General features: G+C 39.4%; 1 protein-coding gene across 2 annotated transcripts; it reads left to right on the top strand.

Moving 5' to 3' along the window:
- Window positions 1–75: 75 nt before the first annotated feature.
- Window positions 76–25060, top strand: LOC140947853 (CWF19-like protein 2). Of its 2 annotated transcripts, none has more exons than XM_073397053.1 (19): window positions 76–165; window positions 378–497; window positions 3222–3287; window positions 5515–5565; window positions 7818–7907; window positions 9118–9255; window positions 10631–10730; window positions 11777–11892; window positions 13260–13303; window positions 13940–14227; window positions 14776–15154; window positions 15573–15776; window positions 16901–17041; window positions 19397–19514; window positions 20862–20956; window positions 22308–22424; window positions 22843–22881; window positions 24087–24203; window positions 24436–25060. In XM_073397053.1, the coding sequence occupies exons 1-19, from the start codon at window positions 76–78 to the stop codon at window positions 24769–24771; spliced, it is 2649 nt and encodes an 882-aa protein (XP_073253154.1). In that variant the 3' UTR covers window positions 24772–25060. The 2 variants fall into 2 exon arrangements, with proteins under 2 accessions (XP_073253154.1, XP_073253155.1); XM_073397054.1 differs by having other exon boundaries at window positions 9121–9255.

A 25060-nucleotide genomic window follows, 5' to 3' on the forward strand; every position in this document is an offset into this window, starting at 1 on the left:
ACTAACCAGGATTCCTTGCAGTATTGTTGAGCCTTTAGTAAATTGGTCAGCAAACATCCAATCTACTTTTTCAAGATGGCGGACTTGATCAACTTTGTTTCTAAGAGAGAAATTGATGCTAAAAAAGAACAGAGGCGAAAAGCAAGGGAAGACATCCTCAAAAAGGCAAGTCCTGATGAAATTTTATGATTCTTTTCAGATTTTCGGGTAACCTAATCCATCTCATGCGGAATTCTCTCATGGTAAAGGTCCTTTTCACGCACAGTGGAACCCTGGAAAAATGTTCAAAATATGTAACTTTAAAATTTCATTTACAGCTTGAAGGGAACTTCAACTGCTTAACTGAAAGTCTTAATTGAATATCCTTTACTTTGAAGGCCAAGGAAGATTATGAACGAGAGCAGAGAAAAAAGGAACGGCGGAAAGAAACTGGTGAAAGCTCGTGGATGCTTCCTTCTCTTAGTAAGAGACTAGCAGAAGTCGACGATAATGAAAAGGTATTAAGGGACGTATTCACCATTTTCTCATAGTCCATAATGCGTCTTGTTTACCCCCCAAAATTTTGTATAACCATTGTTCCCAATTTCTCCTGGGTACTACAGTCGTCCCAAGAGAAATATAAGACAATGGTTACAGAGATTCAAACCCTGTCAACTGAAAAGAGGAAGGCTTTAGGAGCGGCATAGCCACTCCCACATGTGTCAAAGGCGCAAGCCTCTAGTGGGGCTCTGGGGGCACGGACCTCTGTGAAAAATTTTAAGATATGTACCTCAAAGATGCCATTTTCTGCATTTTCTGCATTTTCTGCACAATTGTTGCAGGCTCATGCTTGGATGCCAAAAGGCATAAAAATGGCTGAGAAACCACAAGAAAATGGCAAAGAATCATGCTAAAAAGACCTTTTAAACAAAGAAAACATTAATCCTTCTTTGGCTTGGAAAAGTTTCAAAAACTGGGACAATATTAAGCGAAAACGGGAGGCCGGAAATATATGCTGGAAGTGGAAGGTTTTGCAGCCAGAACAGGAGGGTTGGAATCTCTGTGGTTATGCATAATTTTGGGGGGTAAACAAGGTGCATTATGGTCTATGTGAAAATTGGGAATACAAAATATAGTCCACCCCTGTGGACCACCCCCGAATTTTTGAGCATGATTTTAAACAGATGTCTAAACAAGTTTAAGGAACCGTAAAGAAGGTTTACAACTCAGTTGTAAAAAGGCAGTTAATGGAGCATTACGCCCTCAATCACCAACATGTAATGCAACGTTATGCCAGCCCTTATCACATCTGGTAGAGTTTTACTCATAGTAGGTAAAAGTACTGTGTAGTTCGTGAATTCACTTCCACAGTTGGGGACGGATACAATAGCAATCCTTGTTTTTGTCGCCGTTGGGGCTAGTTTCTAATGTATCACTAGTAAAAATAATTTTCCTCATGCATATCTCGTGGAGCACTTAAGGTGCACGTTCTGTTCAGTGGTACATCCCTCTGATAGCAGTCTGACTGTTAAAGGCTTAGTAAAAATCCTCTGTCATTCCGAGCTGTATTGCTAAGTTGCAATACTTCAACCATCCTAAAGTTTTCTCATTCCCACCCATCCCTCCCTTCAGAGGTTTTGTTGTTGTTTTCAATAATCATGGGCTCACTGCTTTCTTTCGCCTTCGGTTTAAGTCTCACGGTGACTTCCCCGAGCTTTGATTTTAATGCAGCCAGCAAAGTCAGATAGTACTGTTGATAAGATAAAGTTCCTAGAACAGAATAATTTCCTACACCATTCCATTAAGTTGCATGATGCTGGTCAGAGGTTTCAGCTTGTACTTTGTAGTGCGGTGGAGTGATTAAGTTTGTTTCTTTTGGACCTACCTGAACTTGTCCAATCTGGTGCAGGTAAAATAGCACTGGGGAGATAAGTAATGCTTTATGGTCGTGCTATGGAATAAAATTTTACAGATTTTACACAAGTAAAGTATTGTCAAATTTCACGGGCCTAAAATCACACCCGATACAATGATGATTTCAAACACATTAAAAAGCAAACTTTAAGCTGTTAAAATAATATGCTTTCAAAGCTCTGGGAGCATACAAGTACACTGTAATAGAAATGAATTTTTGGGAATGAAAAATTCACGGAGCACTAGCTTGTGTGTAAGTTGACCTTTATGACCTGACGGTTGAGAAGTTCGGCACTACACAGATCAATAATTATTATTCTCAAACAAATGTCTCAGCCAATTGCAAATAGGTTATTTAGGCAATCTCAAGCCGCACAGTGATACATCTAGATGTTTCATTAATTTACATTAAGTGGAAAGTTTTATGCCATTTTGTCAGCCATAAAGAACTCTTTAGGTGCATTATTTAAACTTGCTTCACTTTAATGAAACATGTGGGTCCAGTTCGTATCACAGAACAACAAAGTTTTCAAAATCTAGACAAAAAATTACATGTACTATCCATTCTGTCTAGTATATAAGCAGGTCTACAATTTGTTTGTTTGTACCTTGTGCCTTTGTTTGACTTCACTTCCACAAAGAAACTAAGACAAACTAAAATGAAATTCTCGTGCACTCGACTTGTCACAAGTCAGGTGAAGGGTCCATTTTACACCTGATTGCACTACGTAAATGTGACACAGCCATTATAAAAAATCCAAAAAAAATTCCATCTCTGTCCTACATGTTATAGAGGAGAGACTGGTGGTGCAAACAGCTAATAAAGAGTGTCAAGTCTTTGAAGTCACCACAGCCCCAACTAGTCAATCTTGTTTTCTCTTTAAATCAAAAAGGTTTTTTTTAATGTGAGCCAATGCACCAAGCTCATGGCTATTACATATACGCCTGGATTGGAAACTGTATCCAAGCAAAATGTAGCACATGTTTGATTCATACAGAGTCTTTCTGTTATTGAGCAAGTGGAATTTTACAGCCATTTGTATGATGGACGAACTTGACCCCCACCTTACAAATGTCTATAAAATTTTGCAACTTTGGGAAGCTATATCTTCACTCACTTTATACATATCACTTTAAAACTTGGTGAGTTTACTAAGGAACTCTATTGAGGATCAACCTAGGTTGAAAATAAGTTTGACCTGTAACGTATGCCTGCAGACAACTGCTTGGTTAGAAATAGAAAACTCAAGGTTAAGTTATTAAAATAGTAAGCTATTTGGACGTGCATATTGTAATCCTGAGCATGTTTTGGTTTTCGTCTTCGCAAGAACACGTCAAAGAAGAAAAAACACAGAAAAGACAAGAAGCAAAAAAAGTCCAAAAAAGAGAAAAAGGTGAGAGTTGAATTGTTTATATTGAATAATTAGCAATTAATGAATGAGGCTGAGTAGGATATGAAGATTTAAGCAGATCGAGGAGGGTGTTATCCACAGAGGCCAAAGCCTGAGGTGGATAATGCCCTCAGTAGTATTACACCTGCCCAGTAGTATTACAATGTATTTTTGCTGCTTTTGTTATAATTTCAGCTGGCAGTATTATCAGCTACATGTTGTACTGTATTTCTTCTTTGCAAAAGTAAAAGTGACTTACATGTAACTGTTTATTGTATTGTCAAAAATCTTCCAACTTTGGTTAATGCTAGGTGGTTATAGGAATTAGCTGCAGATTAGAAACATTTTGAATGAATAATAAAGTGCATTATGTACTTTAAGGGGGCAGCATAAAAATGTAGTGAGAGCATCAGACTTGCTTTTAGACTGCAAAACAGTCCGTATTTTTGCGTATTCAAGTAAGCACAAGCAGTCAAACAAAAGGTCTGGAACGAGGCTGAAAATGGAGAGTGAGGCTCATGCACTTCGCGTTCATAAGACACTTACACCACGCTTTACCGATTTCTTTACTGATTTTGAGAAAACAACGGACTGTTTTGCAGTCTAACTTGATTTCCAGAGGCTCTGAATTAATGTCCCACCTTGAACTCTCGCTGGAGTTGTTTACAGGGTTCGTACAGAGCCTTGAATAGGACAATTGCATGATTACGTCATTTTACTACAACTAACAGAATCCTTGAGTTTGTTGTTTTCTTGTGCAAATTAAGGCTACTGTTCTTTAATCCTCAGCGGGATTGACAAATTTAAATAACAAAGCAAAACCGAAATGAATTCTGGTAGTTGTAGTCAAATATCATCATCGTGCAATTTATTGTCCTATTCTTGAAAAAGTCTTGAAATTTGCCCAGCAATTTTTTAGAGCTGGAAAAGTCTGGAAAATAGAGATAAAGTTTGAGAAATGGTAAAAAGTCTTAATTGTTTTTTTTGAAAGCTGCAACAATTTAGTATAGTGCTTTGTAAGTGACTCTTTTTTTCGTTTTGGTCAAATCTTATTCAATTTTGCTCATACGCTTGTGTAAATCATGAAAATAGCTTTGTTCCTGCATTTTTTAAGGTCTGTATCAATATATTTTATTACCAGTAGGCCTACCACGGTTTTTGATGCCAACTTGAAGAGTAGGCAACCAAGTGAGAAATTACAGTGTTTTAATGTATGAGAATCTAATGTCGAATAATTTCCGTAAAACGGCTGCTCTGGAAATAATATGAATTGTAAACTAAAGCTGCACTCTTAATGATTTTTACAGAAAAACATTTGAGGGCATTACATGCAGCTTCAAGAGCTAGAACCAGTTTTAAAATGTTCTATACATTTCTGTAAAAATTTTTTCTTCCTGCGGACTAAAATTTCCTGGGAAAAATTGCAGACAAATATGTATGGAAAGTCTAAAGCAATCATCTGGAAAAATTTAAGGGCAGTAATGGCCCCCAAAATTTGTTAGTAAGATCCTTTGCTGTGTAGCTTTAGTTTACAATTCCTATTTTTTTTTCAGTACAGCCGTTTTATGGAAATTATTAGACATTTGATTCTCATACAAACACCGTAATTTCTCACGTGGTTGCCTACTCGTCAAGAGGGCGTCAAAAACAGTGTTAAGGCTTATTTGATAACCTTGAATCTTGAAATTGTTTTAGAAATGCGTGGAAAAAGTCTTGATTTTTGGGTCCAAAAGTCTGTACGAACCCTGTGTTCACAGAAGTCCAGAGTTCAAATCATCATCATCATCATCATTATCCTTGTTTACTTATTTACTTTGGTTCATTTGTATTATAATACTCACAAATGGCGTACATATATGGATCATGGGTATGGAACATAACATACATGTAAATTCATCAAAAAAAGCCTGCTTAACAATTTATAAACATTTCTTGTTCCAACCCAAAAATCCCACACCTTTTTCAACTTACTTTAAAACGTGCCTTTTATTGTTCTGTTGTGATCTGAAAAATAATCTAGTGTTTTCAGTGTATGAAAATAACAAAGCATATCATTCTGTCAATATATTGAAAGGAAAGACTGTCCCTTTTAAAATATTTTTACATATAACTGTGTTCAGCATTTGCACACATAGCAATGTGAATTATTAATATGGAGGAGTGTTGATGTTTTGGTATCATCTTATGAACTTTTAGGATAGGAATTCTTAAAATGTTTGACTATTTGTAGCACAAGAAGTCAAAGAAAGATACCACAGAAGAACAAGGCTCATCAGAATCTGTAAGTGTCTTAAGAAAGTGGTTTTAATAATGGTCTGTGACATACACACATGTATAAACTATTTTTCTTTTTTTTGTATAACTGTGAAAGGTTTGAACCCAGGAGTCGTTTTATAAGTACTCATTTCATAACCACCACCCGGTTAGCTCAATGGGATAAGCGCTGGTCTGCTGAGCGGGACGCCTTAGGTTCAAACCCCAGCTGGACCAACACTCAGGGTCTTTAAATAGCTGAGGAGAAAGTGCTACCTTCGTAATAAAATCTGCAAACGGTTAGACTTTCTAGTCTTCTCCGATAAGGATGATAAACCATAGGCCCCGTTTCACAAGCCCTTGCACATGTAATAAATCTGTAGGATGTTAAAGAACCCACACACTCTTTGTAAAGAGTAGGGCATGTAGTTCTTAGTGTAGTGGTCTATCTCACTTTCACACTCATGTATAAGGGCATCATTACTCATTCCTTCATTTACCAGTCTTGTAAACTGCACCTTAAGCAGTCTGGCAAAGTCCCCCAACCAGTGTTGTAAATTATCCCTGAAAAGCCCTGAAGGGAGTGGATAATAAGATATTCACAATTTACAATTTCGGTCAAGTATGATCATCCTGGTGAACATAGTCCTGAATAGAACTGTAGTCTGTTGTTGTTCATAGTGACTGACATTGCGACAACCTGTGCGGTAGTCATCCTCAGAGTCAAAGTGAGTTGTATCGCGTCGTAAACTCTGGTTATTCACCTCACTAGTCAATTAATTTGACCAGCGTGCAAAGGAAGTAGTTTCCGATAGCCTGGGGCTAGTGAATTTTTGTTCTTAACTTGCCCGACGGGCTCGTGAAGTTTTTTTGAGGAATCCAATTTAATTACAGAAGAACAGTGAAATCAATTCTGCTCATCAAAATGTTTTTTGGGCTAGTTGAAATGACATTTGGGCTAGCATATTCTAGCTTCAGCTTGCCCGAAAGGCAAGCTTTAAAATGACTTTTTTGCACCCTGTTAACTAACAGTAAACAACTGTTTAACTAATGACAATAGAGGGATGAAATGCACCTATGACAGTAGGAGTCTTCATAGCCAGTAAGATCGCAGCTGAACTGACAGACGACCAATAACATCGGAACTTAGTTGACCAATCTGGTCAATAACCAGAGTTTAACACCATCAACTGACGTGATACGACTCACTTGACTGCGAAAATGACTACTCCACAGGTTGATGAAACATCAGTCATTGTGGACAATAACAGACTTATTCAGGACTATGTTCACTCTGATAATCATGCTCAGCCTACTTGCGTTTTTTGTATAGTTGGCAAAGACGAGGGCCAGGGAATTAATCTGGTGGTAGCTGGATACAGATGTTCTCGAGGGCTTTATCATGTATTCCTCCCAAAGCTCTAAGAATGTTAACTGTGAATCTTCTGAGATGGTGCTTTTTCTTTCACATTATGATGTAAATTTTCATCGTAACTAAAACAGCACTGTAAATTGTTAAAATGTTAGTCATAACTATAACAAAATTCTCAAATCTAAATGGGTATCAACTGCCCTGATTTCAGCCTTCCTAGGACAGTTCAATAGGACGGTATGCATCATGCCTAAGTAATTGGACAGTACGCGCCAGCACCTGTGAACTCAAATGGCTTTTTTTTTCACTGCTGGCAAAAAAGGTCTTGGAATTTCTTGTGTTTGATTTAAAAAAAGAGCCTTAAAAAACTCAAATTTTGTGATAATTCGGTCTGTTATCATACTCGTGATCATACTCGTGATTAAACAAATCGAACAACCGCGTGATTTTATCACTCGTATGATTACAGACCGAATTGAACTCCGGTCAGTCCCGTTACCATTACTAATTTTCTAATGTGCTATAATCATAAAATTATTTTTATGGCTCATCCCCCAGCTACATTTTAGTGAGCAAGATGAAGCAAATCCTGTGTTCTGCTGACTGGTGGCTAGAATGAGCAATCCTGCTTTTGATTTTCAACTTTGTTCCTGCAAGAAAAAATGTTATTTTGGTCAATAATAAAGCCTTTTTTGACCAATCTTGCTCAGACGGGATGGGTGGATAATGGCCTTGTTCTTATCGTGTTTGTCTGTTTGTTTGTTGCTGTGGGCGAAAATGAAAAAACTTGGCCACTACGTTCGGCCGTCTTGACCTATCACTTAACTCAGAAACACGTCCTATTTGTTGTTGCTCGTTTTATTTTTTGCTGTTGTTGTTGAAATTTATCGTTGTCATTATTGCTTTAGGAATCGGAGGATGAGTGGGTGGAAAAAGGACAGGACCCAACAACAACCAACACAGAGACCAAAGAGAGCTCTTCCTCAGGTCAACCTCAGGTAAAAGTCTATACTCTATGTACATGTGGAGGGGGACATTGGGGGTACCCAATACCGCAAGACCGTAAGAAAAATTAGTAAGTACTGACAGGAGAGCGCAAATGAACCGTGTGGCAGTGCCGTGAAGGGTCTTCCTTTACCGAATACCATTAGCCAAAAGGATAAAAAAAACTGCATCCCACAGGGATCGGTGATACCGTAATACCGCAAATTAAAACTAAAATTACCGAAAAACCTCTTTAAAACTAGCCCAATACAGTAAACACCCGCATATAAGAACACACGATTTGGGGGGTTAGGCTGATTGAGTTCTTATTTATCGGGTGCTTAATGACAAATCAGCCTCAAAATGTTCTTAAAATGGTCTTAAAGTTTTATTTAGTAATACTATCCAAAACATGTTGCTAGAGGTATATTTAGCATATTTTAGGAAAATAAAATAAATAATTATTATTCTGTAATTTGATTGTATTGACAAATGAAGTTATCTGACAGCAAACATAACCTTACATGTTTTGTAATTATGACACTTTTTCCATTTTATAAGAACATGTTACAATTTTCAGGCTGATCTTGTTCTTATAAAAATGGTGCTTTATTGGCCAAATTTCAGCCTGGTGTTCTTAATCCATTTGTCCTTATATGCGGGTGTTTACTGTACCTCAATATCGTAAACCCCCATGTCCGCCTCTACACATTTAACAATTATTCCTCGAGCCCAAATGGGCTCTGAGTCAATAGCCCATGAGGCTGAAGGCCGAATAGGCTATTGATTCAGAGGTCATGAGGGCAAGAGGAATAATTGTTTTAGTGAAATTCAACTAGTTGGTCAAAAATATCGAGACAAAACAACTTAAGCCAGCAAAACGCGATTCAGCCGCCATTGTTTTGGTTTTCAAAGCCGGCGCCTTTCCCTGCTAGTAGGCTATAACATATAGCCTAGGAGTAGCTCAACCAATTAGAATCCTTATGCTATCTTTACTAGTATACTTACATGTAGTGTAACATTATGGCAGGTTGTATCTCATTAAAAGCGAAAAGGCATTTTTTTTCCTCCCATTTTTATGGGAAGTTTACCTCTTATCTTGGGGAACCTTACTTCTTAAATTGTACACATGTAAAAAGAACTAGTGATTCAAGATCAGTAGTTCTGATTACCTTGGAGTGAATTGCTTTAGAATGAACAATGAAAATCTTCTGTTCTTGACAGCAGCGTGACAGTTGGATGCTGTTTCCTCCAATCACATCAAGCCCAGATCAAGCGATGGACGTTGAGGACGAAGAACCTAAAAAAGAGGAGAGTCAAGAGGAGGACAGCAAGTTCAAAGCTCTTTCTTGCATAGATCAAGTGAGCAGTTTGGCTTAAATGTATCTCAGTGGGTTGAATTTTACATGCATTGTGTTTTTGCCAGTTCACTTGCTACACTGTGAATCCAATACCAACAATGAGTCCCCCCGATAGGGTTCTTCAATCCCGTCTTCCCACTCAAAACATTTCTTGCAATACCGTAACTTATCCTGATGGTTATTTTTTGTATCCCGTGTCCCGTGTATACTTTCAATCCCAAATCTAACCCTCGTCTGGTTTTAATTTCGGAGTCCCAGCCTATAAATGCGGCAAATCCAGGGAAACCTATTGGCGACCAACAATGTTATTATCGCACTTGCTCGTGTCTCATCTAGCAAACCTTTGCAATGAAATAGGCAATCAGAATTTTTTTGTTGGTTTGTTTAATCATTCCTTCTGGTTTTAGTAGAACTATTCTTCGTAAGCATAACCATCCTATGCCGCATTGTAACGTTTTTAACCCGTAGACTACACTGGGCACCAGAGGTTTTTTCTCGTGTTCGGTGATCGAGAGCGGCGGATGTAACTTGAAAAGTCCCTGGCACCCAGGGTACCCTTAAACACAAAAACGCACAAACTGTTTTTTTTTTTAAACACGTGGCACCGCTGACTGGTTTCTTTAGCTGAAGAGGGGTTGCTACAAGAGCATGGGTCGCGACCGCCACCTTTGCGCGGGAAAAACAAACCTTAAGGATTTGGTTGACCAAATTTACTTCCGGTTGCCGTTCTCCGAGGCGGCGTCCAGGGTATGTTATATGTATCCCTATATTCTATGCATCGATCCAGAGCTTGAAAATTGTCCCGTCTGGTTGTTTGGGAAAAGGGAATATTTTCCTTCCAGGCAAGTAACTTGACAGACTTGCTTGCGGGGACTGATAGGCAAGGGTTCGGCCAAATTGTCTTCTCACTAAACAGTAATCTGAGGCAAGCACGTAACTGCACCCGGCATTAGCAAATTTTGAAAGTTACTTGCCTGAACTTCAAGCTGCAATTCAAGATATTTTCTCAAGCACTGTGTCCATTCAGGGTGCAAAGAAAGTCAGTTTTAAAGCTTGCCATTCAGGCAAGTTGTGGCTTACATTTACAAGCCCAAAACGGATTTCAACTAGCCCCCAAAACTTTTTGATAAGCAGGATTGATTACATAGTTCTTCTGTAATTTGAATTCCTCAAAATACTTCACTTCCCCATCGGGCAAGTTAAGAACACAATTCACTAGCCCGATAGCGATGCCACTAGTTCCGGGCTATCGAACACTACTTTCTTTGCACGTTACTTTTGCGCTCAGCATTGCACTCTAAATAATTGTGTTTCTCGATAGAGTTTGCAGTAACTTCCGTTTCTTATACTTGTATTTTCTTTCGCTACTTCCACAGCCAGGACAGCATCCAAAAGAGTTAAACCCATATTGGAAAGGTGGAGGAACAGGGCTACCATCTGAGAGGGAGAGTGCACAGGAAACCCGACAAGTTCAAGGTAAGTGTACTAATACCAATTTCGTTATAATCAATAATTCCACAATTTCAACTTTTAAAATTTCTTAGAGAAAACTCCTGATGAGCTACGGTGAAATGGGCAACAAAAACGTCCAATTTGTTTTGCACCGCTGCTGCAAAACGAGTTTAAAAGCGATGTTGTGACAGGTTGCAACAACCTGATTTATGGCAAGACAGGTTTGAATGTGGGCGGTAAATTGCGTAACATCTCTATTCTACTCGTTTTGCAGCCATGTTGCAAAACAAGTTGTACGTTTTTTGTTGCCCGTTTTACCGTACCTGTAAGGAGTCAAAATGTCAAGTGAGAGCGAAGCCTGCGTACAGGCGCGTCCTTCCCTCAAAAGAAAATTGCACTTTATCTTTTAGCAGTTTTACTGCGAAACACTGGTACGCTTTACCAGACAATTGGCCTGCCTTGGCTGAAACTAAGGAATTTGGCAACAGGGTTCGTGGCTTTAGATTTTTAGAATTTTTATAAATTTTGTCATTAAATCATAATTTCAGGTTAAGGTATTTTAAATTTTATCATAGTTACATGTATTTCATAATCTTAGCAATTGAGTAATTCAAACTTTTAACATTATTTTTATATAAACTAGCCGTATGGCTAAGCATATTCACCTCATAAAATTAAGTGTGTATGTCTACGTATAGATGTCTATTTCAGTTTCAATGTATTGGGCATGAAAACACCAGCTGAAGACACCGGCCATTTTTTACGTCTCCTTCTGGAGACGGGACCGCAATCTCACGTGGTCATCCGAACCTCGTGAAGGTCCAACTGTTTGCAGGGGAAATGAAGAACCTTCATTTCTCTGTTATTTTTATACCCTGAGTAATGGTCCGGTCCTGGGAATCGAACCCACGACCTCCGCTCTGCAGTCTAGAACTCCACCAACTGAGCTAAACCCGCCGCGGTAAAAAATCGTGAAGAGTCCTTCTCCCAAACTTTTTGTAAGTGAGGGGGCAGCTATGCACAGGCTTACTTGAGTGTCGTTCTTTCCTTTTTGTTTCTGTACACTGTAGTAAGTTCCAGCAGTTCACTTAGCAGTGATTGGTTAAAGAAAGCTTATAAGAGAGCTCAGGAACAAGCTAAAGAGGAGGGAAGAAGCTTTGCTGATATTGTTGCCCAGAGATATGGGGTAAGTGAATGTAGCTAAACGTGGCATATGATAAAACATGGACTGGACTCATAAAACACGGATTACTAAAACATGGATTGATAAAACGTGGATTAATAAAACATGTATTAACAAAAACATGGATTGATAAGGCAAGAAAGTTTTTTTACCCGGCCAAAAATCCATCAAGAACGATACTACGTGTAAGTCAACAGTGTCTTGAAGGCTAGGCTAGCTATTCTTGAATTTCTAAACCAGAAATATGCATGTGTCTCGCACAACCTCGTCGGTTTCTTGCATACTATCGCTTGTCTCTCTCGCGCGTTCCGTTCTACTTTCACGCGCCTAGAACGCAGACTAACAATAGACTTTATTCCCGATACCGACCATTTTTGCACGCTCTAAAGGATTGATGGGATAAAACAATGTCACGTGGAATTTCAGAGCCAAACAAGTGATAAAATTTGCCAATACGAGTAATCGAGGTCGAGTTTGTTTATGCTCTCAAAGTTTCGACAAGTTTTACATCATTGCTTACTGTGAGAATATCAACGGTTTCTATTGCATCCAAAAAAGTAGCTATGATCGCTTCCACCCATCGTCGTTAGGGAAAAAAGTTCTTTATTTTCTGTTGTCTAGAATAAACAAACTCGACAGCGATTTCTTGTATCGGCAGATTTTATCACTCGTTTGCCTTCTGAGTAGCCACGTGCTTATCCCGTCAGTCTTAAAGCGCGTGCAAAGAGAGTTCTAAAGTGATGACTTCATAAAAATTAGATTTTTGAAATTATGGGATTTGTTTAGATATTTTGAAAGAACAAAAGAAATTCATGGAATCTGGATTTGAATTTCTTAATTGAAATCCACCCTGAGGACGGATTTTTCCGAGGTGAAATCCATTTTCAGGATTCGCTTTCGATTACAAATCCGAAATCCGGATTTCCCAATCAAACGCAACCTATATAGCTTGTATCGTGAATAAGGTCGGTTGTTTTGATCGCTGCTACAGCTTTTCAACTTAAGATCGCAGAGATAAAAGCCAGTCCAAGCTCAAGAATGCTGGATTAATAAGTTGCTCTAATCTTTAGGAGTGCTACAATCTTTGTCAGATTTGTTTTTTCGCCGATCGTGTTTATCACATGAAAATGAGCCTTAACGTGATGACATTGACGTGGTACACCGTAGGCTTGTAAAAAAAAACTGATGGCATGCGAGAAAGGTTGTATCGTGCATAGTGGCGATAACGAGCGACCTTATGAAAAGGGTGGGTGTATGTGTTTTGTTGTTGTTGTTGTTGTTGTTGTTGTTGTTTTTGGAAAGAGGTATGACATGTGTTTTCTGAGAAAGTGATTATTTGAGAATTTACAGGTTTGTGTTTGTGTTTTCAGTCCATTGGAAAACTAGAGTCAATGATCAAAGAAGCTGAAGAAAGGTAGAAAATTTTACTTTATTTTTGGCTTCTACGTCATTGGGATATGTGGTTCACCTCGCAAGAAAGTGTCTTTTTTTCTCTTTTTTCGCATGGTAAATTGCACTGTTATCTTCATCACTGACTTTCCCTCAAATAGCGAAACACAGACTACCAATTCGTACTTACAGTGTTAGCCTCTCTGGCGAGACAAACATCGCGTCTTTCGAGCTGAAGGTGGAGTCTTACTTCGTTTTTTTGACGCAGTGCTGTTGTGTTTTCTCTCATACACTTGACTAGCGCAGTGTCAGACCACATGCGTTATACCATCCAAAACGGAGTGCTGTGAAAGATTCCAACACACGGGTTTGTAAAACTAATGGGAAAATATCGTTGACTTTGGGCCAGTTATTTAAACGTAGTTTAGCCATTGTTTAACAAAACTGTGTGCTAAGCCATTTTCATTTTGTCGAACGCTTTTGTGTAAACACCATTTATCGTGAACAGTTTCATGAAGCATGTGGCGTAAACTAGAAAACCATTTATCTTCTTAAAATAAAAACATTAAGGAAGAGATCTAGAGGTCCAAAGATTTCCTAAACCGCGGTCCAAGATAGTCGTCGTTAAAATAACCGACTCTTTGTGTCTAAATGATTTCAGAGAAGCAGCCATCAGAGGCAAAGATTCAAACTCCAGAGACAGAGAAAGACATCGACATGATGATACACGACGAGACAGAGACGAAAGACGACGCAGAGAAAGAAGTCCAGACCGATCTACAAGACATGTGAGAGAATCCAGCGAGAGACATGGAGAAAACTCTCACAGATCCAGCAGAGATAGAGAGGACGACAAATGGAGAAAAAGACCAGAGAGAGACGATGACAATAGAGAGAGAAAGAGAAATGACAGTAGAACGTTTCTACGACCCTCTGATATCGACAGCAGGTAATTCTTATTACTTGAAGTACATGTACATTAACTGACGAACCTTGCTTAGAACAAATGTACGCACAGAGCTCTGGAGCTAGAGGGCTATCAGATTTCAATGATTCTTATTTTTTTTGCCGGTGTTAAAGAATTTTGGCAGATAAACGTTTACTTGGCTATGGTTTTGTGGCTGTTAAGGAAAACGAAGAACTGACAAAAGGAAGAAATATAATTGAAAAATTGGTAACATTCTTTATGTTTGTGGCATATTAGAAAAGGAGCGTTTATCTTAAAGGGAAGAATTTTGATTACTTCATCCTTTGCGGAAAACATCAGAAAGTCATTCCAACACGTCTTAATGACGTTCTCCGTTGGTTATCTCAGTACTTGATTTAGATTTAGCTCTATTATGTCGCACAGGTCTGTTACATTTGCATAGGCCTCCTACAATATCAGAATGTTATAAATCGGATAAACCTCAAGACTTGATTCAGATTCGACAGGGTTACCTTTGCACAGGTATCCTACTCTTAATCTGAAACTGTCATTTTCCATTGTGTTTATAGCTCTTCGTTTGCTGGTAAGTTTAGACGCCCAGCTTCGTCAACGTCTACCGTGACGTCATCAACATGGGACTTTGAGCCGAAAGAAGTGTCCCGGAGCAGAGAGGACAGATCAGTTTCCAGGCCGTCTGGCGGATGGAGAAAGAAGGTGGAGACTGGAACGGTGGAAAGCTCCTCGGCTCGTGAGGCGGAGAGTACAAAAACAGAACAGAAGACTGAGGATGGAAGTGAAGATTCTGGGACCGACAGCAGCTCGAGTTCTGATGCGGAAGAGGAAGAGAAAAAGAAGAAGGAACTTGTCATCCCGGCGAAGAAAATCACCGAAGCAGATTTAAATGAAATTGGAGCCAAAATTGTGAAGGCGGAAATCATGGGAAACGATGTACGTATTGCTTTCAAATCACTTTCAAATTCTTTTTCCTGACAAACTACTTAAAAATCAATTAAGATGTAGCAGTAGTATTTGTAGATCACTTGAGCATTGGGACGAACATCGTGCTAATTCAGTTGATTAGATAATTTGCGAGTCCTAAAACCCTCACTTTGAAAATGGGGCCAAGCTTTGATGTGAATATGAGTTTTACTTTTAAGAGAACAAAACAATGTCATCATGTCGAATATTTCGCTCGTAGTCTCGTTTTGAAAGAGGCTCGAGTCAACCTGGAAATGGGCTCCCGAGAATAAATCCAGCCAGAGGTTAGGGTGGGGCTTCAACTCGTAACCTCCGGATAGGAAGTCCCTTGCTGCCTCGTTCGTCTCGTCAAGTAGGGCAATACTGAACGTGTTTCTTCTTGTCAAAGGAGTTAGCAGTCAAACTAAAAGCCCAGTTGGAAGAAATGAGAAAGACCAAAAAACTTCAGGAATCCCAAGCCTTGGAGAGTGGAGCAAGCAGGCACAGTGAAGAGATCGTGGTACTAACACGAACAGACGCAGCCGGTAACATCAGACCACTAGAAATGACAACCGAACGAGAGCACCGAGGAAAGCGGAAGAAGCGACAGAAGGTAAGCAAGACATAAGTGTTTGACTGGGAGAAAAGACGAACTAAAACGAACGTGTGTTGTATCAGAAGTTACAGTCCGGAAAAGATAAACTGAGTCTGAACCAAACGTCAGTGAATAGCACCTTATTACCCATATCATCCTTGCAGTCGTGTTGCAGCTACAACCTTACGCATGCGCACATTCGTTTACTACACATGCTAAGGTTCACCGCGTTCAAACGTCCGAGGCGTTTTTTGATTTTTAATTTTACTGAATTAGTGGGATTTAATTCACCATTAAGTGGAAACATTGACCAGGATGTATAAAAGAATTTGTTTAGACGACTATCTTTGCATTTTTCTCGAAATAATTGGCTTCTTTTTTGCTACATACGCATCGTGACCATGTCAAGATTCTGTTAGCAAATGGCGCCGGCAGCGACACCAGTTCCAGTTTTGAAACACTTAAAACTTTTTAGTAATTTTCAAAAAGTTAAGTAAGTAAATAGCGTGTTGGAAATATAATAAAATTTAAACAGTGAAACCTTAACCTTAAGCAATAGATTTGAAGCTCTTTTCTTAGCTTTTGCAAATTTCTCTCGTTTGACTGCGGTAAATGCTAAGGACAGCTGTTTGATTCGTCCACTAATGAAATCATAATTGATGAATATAGAATAGCTCCCACGTAGGCTGGTCCGTTCGTTTTGGTTTTTGGTTTTTACTTAAAGGAGCTGTGTCACGAAATTCAGTGTCAAAATTCAAATAGTGGGGAGTGCCCCCAAATTGAGTGAAACATCAATACATGTATAACCGCTCAGAACGTTAAAAGAAGGTATAAATGACATAGCAAAAAATAAAGGAAGCATGGATGTACAAATTTGAAGAAGATTGAAACGGATTGCAATTGTTGTTTTTGAAAACCTGTTAGCCTAACAGTTTTTCAAAGTTTAGTTTCGTTGTCTGCTGTGTTTGTAACATTTGATATTGTGCTTACCTTGGGAGACATATTTGCTTGACTCGAAGCAGTAATTTTGGCATTCAAAAGTAATTTCTCAAGTTTCATAGCGAGGACGCGTAACTGGCATCGACAAACAAGATAAACAAGCCGTGAAAAAGCCCCTTTAAACTGATGTTTATCTGCTGCAGGTGGATACGCACGATAAAGAAGGCAAGAGAGAGCGGTATTTTGCAGATGATGACAGATATGATTTAAAAGAAATGGTCAGACGAGAAAAAATGCGAACGGCTGAGGATCATAATGCTATGATGGCGAGACTATCTTCAAAGGTAAGCAAACTCACACTAACCGTACCAATGTGTTACAGTCGAAGTTCTCCTTGCGACCACTCTCGTAAGCGACCAGTTCTAGTTACGACCACCTTTGTAGAACCCCGTTTGAACTGTGACTTACACTTTGTAATGAAAAGCTCTCATAAACGACTGTGACCACTTTTGGGATTCCTCAACTGGACTTCTCCTTTGTTTTTAAGCAATCGTAAGCAATCTTCCTCTATTGTTTTATCAGGGCTCAATGCTGTAAGCAACCAGCTCTCAAGTTACCGGCGACCACTTTTTCGAATTTCCAAGGTGGTCGCTAACGAGAGCTTCGACTGTATGTGGATGAGTCTTTGTTACATACATACGCTGTTCACAGGTAGCCATTACGACACCTGAAGGAAGATCATAAGGTTATACCTATATTAAGATCTCTCCTTACAGATACGCTTTGTAACCCACCAGGCCAGGAAAGGTTGCAGCCACACCACCGGGATCTACGTCCCCTACTCTTTTCGAACAGTTGTGTGGATTCTTTTACGTCCCACAAGAACGTACTAGATAAGTGCTGTGAGACAGGACCTACGGTTTTTCGTCCTTATCCGAAAAGACTAGAAAGTCTAACCGTTTGCAGATGACATTGCAAAGGTAGCACTTTCGTCTTAGTCATTTAAAGACCCTGAGTGTTGGTCCGGCCGGGGTTGAACTAGCCTGCAGTGCAGGCGTTTTCTTTGAGAGCGCGTTTGCTCGCGAAAGCGCCATGTTGAAACTTCCCGAAGAGAGGAGGAGATGGGGCGAGTCAACGGGAGCGGGGAGGGAGCGGGGAGAGAAAAGAGAAAATCTTGTCCTGATGACCAGTATAGAAATCGCTTTGACTTTCTCATTGTGTAATACACGCGACATTCCCAGCCGCTCCAATTCCAAAAGACTGACGGAAACGGAAGAAACAATACAGACTTACAGTTAATTGACAGGCATCAATCTACTTCCCTATGCCGCACCAATCAGGAGCTCCGTTTGCCAGCGTACAGAGTTTCCGAAAAGAACAATGATATCGGGCAGGCGTATTTTTTTCTCCCCTCCCCCTCCCCCTTTCCTTCTTTCGCCCTTGCACCTACCGTAAGGGTTACTATTTCTACTCTCCCCAATCTTCCACTGTGATAAAATCAAAGATGTAGCCTACAACAATATTACGAACACGAACAAGGTTTCGCCCGCCCAAAATACGCCTGCACTGCAGGCTAGGGTTGAACCCGCTCAGTAGATCGGCGCTCTTCCAACTGAGCTAAACAGGCAGCGGTTGACGTCGTTGTTTAAATTCTGCTAATCAACATACGAGTCAAGCCATAGAGGGCACTGCCGTATATAAAAAATAAATTCAAAATTTGAAAGCGCTGAACACTGTATGCAGTTTTTAACTCTCTTCAGTCAATTTCAAAGGAAATTGCAGGCATCAAATACTGTAAAATTCTTGGGCAGCAAACACGTTTATGAGTCGTCCATTTGTGGTAAAATTTCGACTTTTTAAAAGACTTTCTCTTGAAGTTATTTGGTGTATCCGCCTCAAATTTTCGGCAATTACTAACATTGCTATTGTCTGTCACAATATTCAGAGACATAAGTGCATAAGCTTGATAAGAGAATGGAATGTATATGTTTACTTTAGTAGGCAAAAATGTAAAATTATTGTCGTTTAAAGTCTCTAACTATGAAGAATAAACTGAAGTTGGCGTTTAATTTGTTTATGGTTCTGTTTGTAGCTGACCAAGCATTTGCCACTGTCTCCTTCCATAAATGTTTTGTTCTTGGAGAAATCAATACTAGTCTGCTCAAGAAGAAAGTGAACCTACAATCATGGACAAAAGTCTTTGGAACAGTAATACAATTTTTCTGTCATTCTGGGTCCCTCAGATGGAAATTTTCTTGCAGTTTTCCCTCCCCCCACCCTATACAAAGAAAAAATTCTGGATACACGCGTCCAACATTGTTTGTGGGGTGAGAGGAGGGTTTGGGCCTGTGTGAATTGGAAAACGCCCAGAAATGCAAAGGCCCAAGACTTTTGCCCATGATTGTAGTTCATTTAATTTTCATCTACTTTGAACTGCGCGTAAATCACATTTTAACCTTTTCTTTTTTGTTTATTTAATTTTATTTAATTAATTTTCGTTTATTTAATTTAGTTCATTTAATTTTCATCTACTTTGAACTTGGCGTAAATCACATTTTAACCTTTTCTTTTTTGTTTATTTAATTTTATTTAATTAATTTTCGTTTATTTAATTTAGTTCTTTAATTGTCATCTACTTTGAACTTGGCGTAAATCACATTTTAACCTTTTCTTTTTCGTTTTCTTATTTTCCACCATAGGCTTCAATGGCAGCGGGGTCGGATGACTTCACGTTAGATGATCACTTTGTGTCCTCTGCCGCCAATAAAATTTCTCCCGCTCAATTAGAAGAGCGAGAAAGACAGAAAGCAATCAGAGGTATTATTTTATTAATATAATTTTAATTATATTCATATTTAATTATATTTAATTATATTTATAATGAGCCCATAAGCTCCTGTATTTATATATAGAGGATATTACACGGTGGCGAGAAGATATGAATTTTATGTTCGAGTGGCAAGAACAATATCTCACGAGTGAGCGAAGCGAACGAGTGAGATATTGTTCTTGCCACTCGAACATAAAATTCATATCTTCTCGCCAACGTGTAATGTTCTTTTTATTATATGGAGAAACCAATTCAACAAAAGCAAAAGGCGGGAATCGTGACGTCATTGAACGATACGACACTCACAAAGGTGACATACGGAAAATACGCCACTCGGGTCCCAGATGAAGTGGCGTATGGAATCTACGAGTGGTTTAGTTCCCGGTAAAACACTCTCCTCCATATAATAAATAATTATATTTAATTATATCGATTTGATATTAAAATATCAAATCGATATTCCCATGCTTTCTGAAGTCTTCACTTCCGAATGGCTGTGAACACCCAGGTGCTTCGACTTTGGCAAACAATCCCAGTTCACGGAGGAAAGGGGTTTTTCTTTTATTGCGCAATGATTTTCAAATTTTTTGGCATCAAGTTTCGTAACAAAAAGGAGTAAACTTAAGTCCTGTCAACACAAACATGGTTTCTTTTAAAGTTTCCCTTATCAATAAAACTTCCTCGTGTAAAGTGAAAAAGACGAATAAGAATTGAAGAAAAGAAGAAAACTCGTCAAGGAAAACTTGTTTGTGTGGTTGAAGTATATGAAAGGGAAATCTGTCATTTCGGTCATTCTAAAAAGGCCCAAAAGGACTAGCAAACGCATTTTATGGCTGTGAAAAGAGTCGAGAAAACTCTCTGGTTTTTGTAATTTATTCACATTTAAAAGACAGTGCATTTACAAAAGTTACAAGGATACAAACTTTTAAACTAGGTATGTGAAAGGGGTACCATTTGTCAATCGAAGGTATACGAAGGGGGTACCTTTTATGTCAAAAATGGTGTATCAAAGGGAAAGTCGTTGAAGCTTGGGGCGGAGCCTTCCAGCGTACCCCGGGCGGCGTACCCCCGGGCTACAGGCCCGCTTTTTCGTTGTTAAACTTGAATTTTTTTGTAACAAAAGGTTAAGAAATTGCGTTTATCATTAGGATGTTAGTTTAGGGTCATTTTGTTTTGTTTGGTTTGTGAAAGACCGTGGTTCTGACCCAAGGGTAGCCGTTACCGCGTGGTTCCTTTAGCAATGCCCGTAATACCCACTCTGTTGTTAGGAATGGATATGTGTGGCGCTTCATAAAAATTGTAAATCAAGTTTTTGTTTTGTTTTATCTTCCCAGAGCATAGGATTTTGGCTGCGCAGCTGGCGAAATGTCGCTTCTGCTTTGAAAACCCGGACATCGCAAAACACCTTATTATTGCTATCGGTCTCAAGGTAACTTGGAAAGTAGATATTTACTGACATACTGACAGACTGGCTGATAAATTGATCGATTGTTTGATTGATTGATTGACTGATTACTCTGTAGATGGAATGACACAGACCAGGTTGACTGAGTCTGACTCACTTACTAATCAGTCAATCTGAGGCACGGTGGTAGGGAGAAAATGCCTAGTCCCCTCCCCTACCCCCAAAAAAGAGTCATTTATTCTTGTTTTATACTGATTTAGTGCATGTGTAGTCAGGCATGTGTAGTTTCACCGACACAGAGACATATCGCATCCTCTCCAGTAAGAAGATCTCATACTTCACCTTGTGTGGGTCCACTTAATAAGGCCCATCTACCTGCAAAGAAAAAATACATAAGCCCCTCCAGAATATAGGCCAGGCTTTGCAAAGAGAAAGGATTAGCACAATTGGTTAGTGGGCAGCCTTCTGTGCGGGTGGTCCCGAGTTCGATTCCCAGATGTGACCTCGAATTCTTCTTTCGACTTCTTTCCTTTCCGCGTTGCTTTTTAAGTAGCTTTAAATACCCGTAAAACGGAGCACTGATGGAAAAGGGGGGGGGGGTAAAATGAGCGCACCCTCGGCCTCAGGTTTGTTAGTCAGATGACTATTTTGAGCTACCGACTTAAAAGAAGGACTCTTTACATTTAAGTATTTTTTAGGCTTCTGTGTGCCACTTGGAGGAGGGGGGAGGGGGAGAGAAGCGAACCGAAAGCACAATGTCCAGTGAAAGGCTATGTAAAGTGTAGAGCCTGGTTAGGTGTATTCCCTGTATCATTTCAAAGGCAAATAGAGTATTTGTTTTGGGGGTTATAAATGGGGATTAGCTTGAGGGGCATTAGGGAGAAGGGGGCTGACTCATACGCTGTCGTTTTCACAACGCGCGCGTCAAGGGAACGCGAGGTAACAGAGCAAGGAGGAGGGGCGGTGTCATTTCCAGCCCTGATAGATTTGACTTTAATGAGCGCAGCCATGCCAAACGCGTCATGATGACGTCCTTCAGATGAGCTAAAGATGAGGGTCGATGCTCGTGTGGGGAAAACATGAAAAAGGGTGTATAAATTAGCTACTAAATGGAGTGATCTTTGGCTTTTTCAAAGAAATGAGGTTTTTCTTGTAAATGTCTTCGCGCTTTAGTTGCATTTTGTTTGCACTAAATGAAGCTGGCAATTCTACAGTTCAGTTTTCAAACACGTAGAACTTTTTGAAGTAAACTTTCACGACGGTTAGTGATGAGCAACCGTAGCTTTAAAGCACTTTGCTCAGCTTTTGTTACAAGAGAAGATACAGTGGGTACACATATTTATATTAAACCGGATAACCTACTTTGTTTTTCTAGGTTTATTTGGCAGTCCCTCTTCACGAGTCAATGACGGAAGGTCATTGTTTAATTATACCGATGCAGCATTGTTCAGCTTCTACTCTCCTAGATGAAGACGTGTGCAGTGAAATCCAGGTTTTTATTATATTATGGGATCGTTACTGGGGGCGTGCCGTTTAGCTATTGGCTAATTTGTTTGCCCGGTCCCCAGTTACAGTCCCAGAAGTCTTTGCGAAAATTAATTCCCCCAGTTTCCTTCTCGTTTCTAAAGTGGCAAATCAATGTTTGCGCATGCGTTTTCGTTTACACACCTTTATTTTCGTTTTTGTTTTGTCTGTTTTTGTTTGTGTTTTTTTTGCTTTTTGGAAATAAACAAACTAAGGGCTTGAAAACCTATGTGGAACGGGATAGATACTCTGAGATCTTGTAGAAAAGAATTAAAAAGACGCTGTACACGTGCTCTTTAAAGGTCTAGTCTATCTCTCCTTTCTAGCAACAAGATAATTTATCGCCCAAAATTGAACTAATCTTATTAAAATTTGTCTCGCCGCAGATTTACAAAAAAGGCCTAACCAAGATGTTTGAAGAAATGGTAAGAGTCGACAACTCTTCTTTATTTCGTGCAACTAAAATCTATGGTTTCAACGCCTGGAATTGCTCGCTATCGTTATTCGAACAATCAAGTACCAGAGAAAATTTGAATCCAGCCAAGTGGGAACTAAAGCGTTTTATCTTTCAAATGAATAGCTCGTTAATTTTTTAAACCTTTGGGCTTGAGAATGATTTTTACTTAAGAGAAAAGGCGAATGAAAAAAAAAAAGCAATCTAAGATCTCCAAACGGGAGTCAAACCTATAACCTGCTTTATACTAGTCCAGATACTCAACCACTGAGCTACAGGAGACGACAAACAGCCTGCACGCTTCTTGGAATGGAATAATCGATAGGTGATACGGTCGACTACCGATAACTCGAATCTTCCAGGGAAATCTAAAAAAGTTCGAGTCATAGGGAGTTCGACGTTAGTAACCGGAAATATGGAATTAGGCAACAAAGCTTCATTAATATACAGGGCTGGACACTGTACTTAAAGTGGGCTGATGACAAAATGGTTAAGACAAAGAATATAAAAGAAAAAATAATGAACATAAGTGCCGTGTTGTGGTTTGAGTTCCTCTCCCAACGCTTCGGGCCTGGCCCTTCATCAGTGGAGTTATAAGTACTTGTAACTCCACTGATGAAGGCCAGGCTCCAAACGTTTGGAGAGGAACGCAAACCACAACACGGCACTTTTGTTCATTATTTTTTATTGAACATTCCCTTACTTACTTTCTAAAGTGCCGCAGCTTATCGGAATTATTTTCCGTTATTTGTTTGCTCGAAGAATATACAGTTGTTTTGAAGTATTAAATTCAATGTTTCGGACTGCAGTACACGCGCTTAACATAGTTCGAGTTATCGAGGGTAAAATTATGTAACACTCATCTGAAGGGAAGTAAAATTACTTCGGGTTAGCGGGAGGTTGGATTAATCAAGGGTTCGAGATACCGAGGGTAAAATTAAAACTAAACTAAATCCAGGAGAAATCGATTCGGGTTCCAGTTAGTGCGAGGTTCCAGTTAGCGAGGGTTCGAGTTATCGGGAGTTGACTGTATGTTTTGCAGTGATATAATGTGGTGGTGAGTTTCAAGCCTGAAATATACACGAGACTGAGTTTTGTTCAGTCAGTGATGCAAGTAACTCGGAAAAAAGAAATCACTCTGTCTTGTTTTTATGATGACTTTTTATTCTCCAACAGGAACAGGACGTGGTTTTCCTGGAAACTTGTAAACAGTTAAAGAAACAACATCACATGATTATAGAGTGTATACCGATGCCCAAAGAAATCGGGGAAATGTCTCCTGTTTACTTCAAGGTAGGTCTAGAGGGTGACACAGGGAAAAGAAAGTGGAATTCGTATCAGTGGACATTTTTTCTTATTTACAGCAAAGTAAGCTTTTTTTGCACATTCCCATTTGAGAAGAAAATGTTCCTGATTGCAGTCTTTGTTAACTGTCAAGGAGATCAGCAAGTCGTTAATGTACCTAGAGAAAAATTGCTCTATTGGTAAGCTTTTATAACACTTTCCTTACATTCCTTACTAACAGAAAGCTATCATGGAATCGGAATCAGAATGGGCGCAAAACAAGAAATTAATAGATACTAGAAAGAAAGGACTTCGCGGGGCAGTGCCCAAGGGACTTCCTTACTTTAGCGTAGAGTTCGGCTTGGACGGGGGATTTGCCCATGTTATTGAGGACGAAGAACTTTTCCCGCATTACTTTGGCAAAGAAATCTTAGGAGGGATGCTAGATCTTGAACCGCGCAGGTGGAGAAAACCAAGGCGAGAGAACTTTGAAGAACATAAGAAAAAGGTCTTGCAGTTTGCCGAGTGGTGGGAACCATTTGATTGGACAAAGAGAATTGATAGAACGAAGTGTTAGGGATACCCTAACAATGGCAGAGGATGGGAAAGACCTTAAACAGGGTTCGTACAGGTCATGGAAAACCTGGAAAGTCATGGAATTTAAGCATTTCATTTTCCAGGCCTGGAAAGTCATGGAATTTAATAGTGGGTCCTTGAAGTTCATGGAAAATTAAAGTTTTGTTTGATAGATTAGTTACTGCCGATGACAAGGCAAGGATAATGTAAGATAGAGAGAATTTATTGACAAGGGCGAACGGCACGCATTTTGGTGGACACCAGAGTTTGTATATATATTCATAACTTCA

Source organism: Porites lutea, chromosome 9, assembly GCF_958299795.1.
Source record: "Porites lutea chromosome 9, jaPorLute2.1, whole genome shotgun sequence".
Taxonomy (NCBI): Eukaryota; Metazoa; Cnidaria; class Anthozoa; order Scleractinia; family Poritidae; genus Porites; species Porites lutea.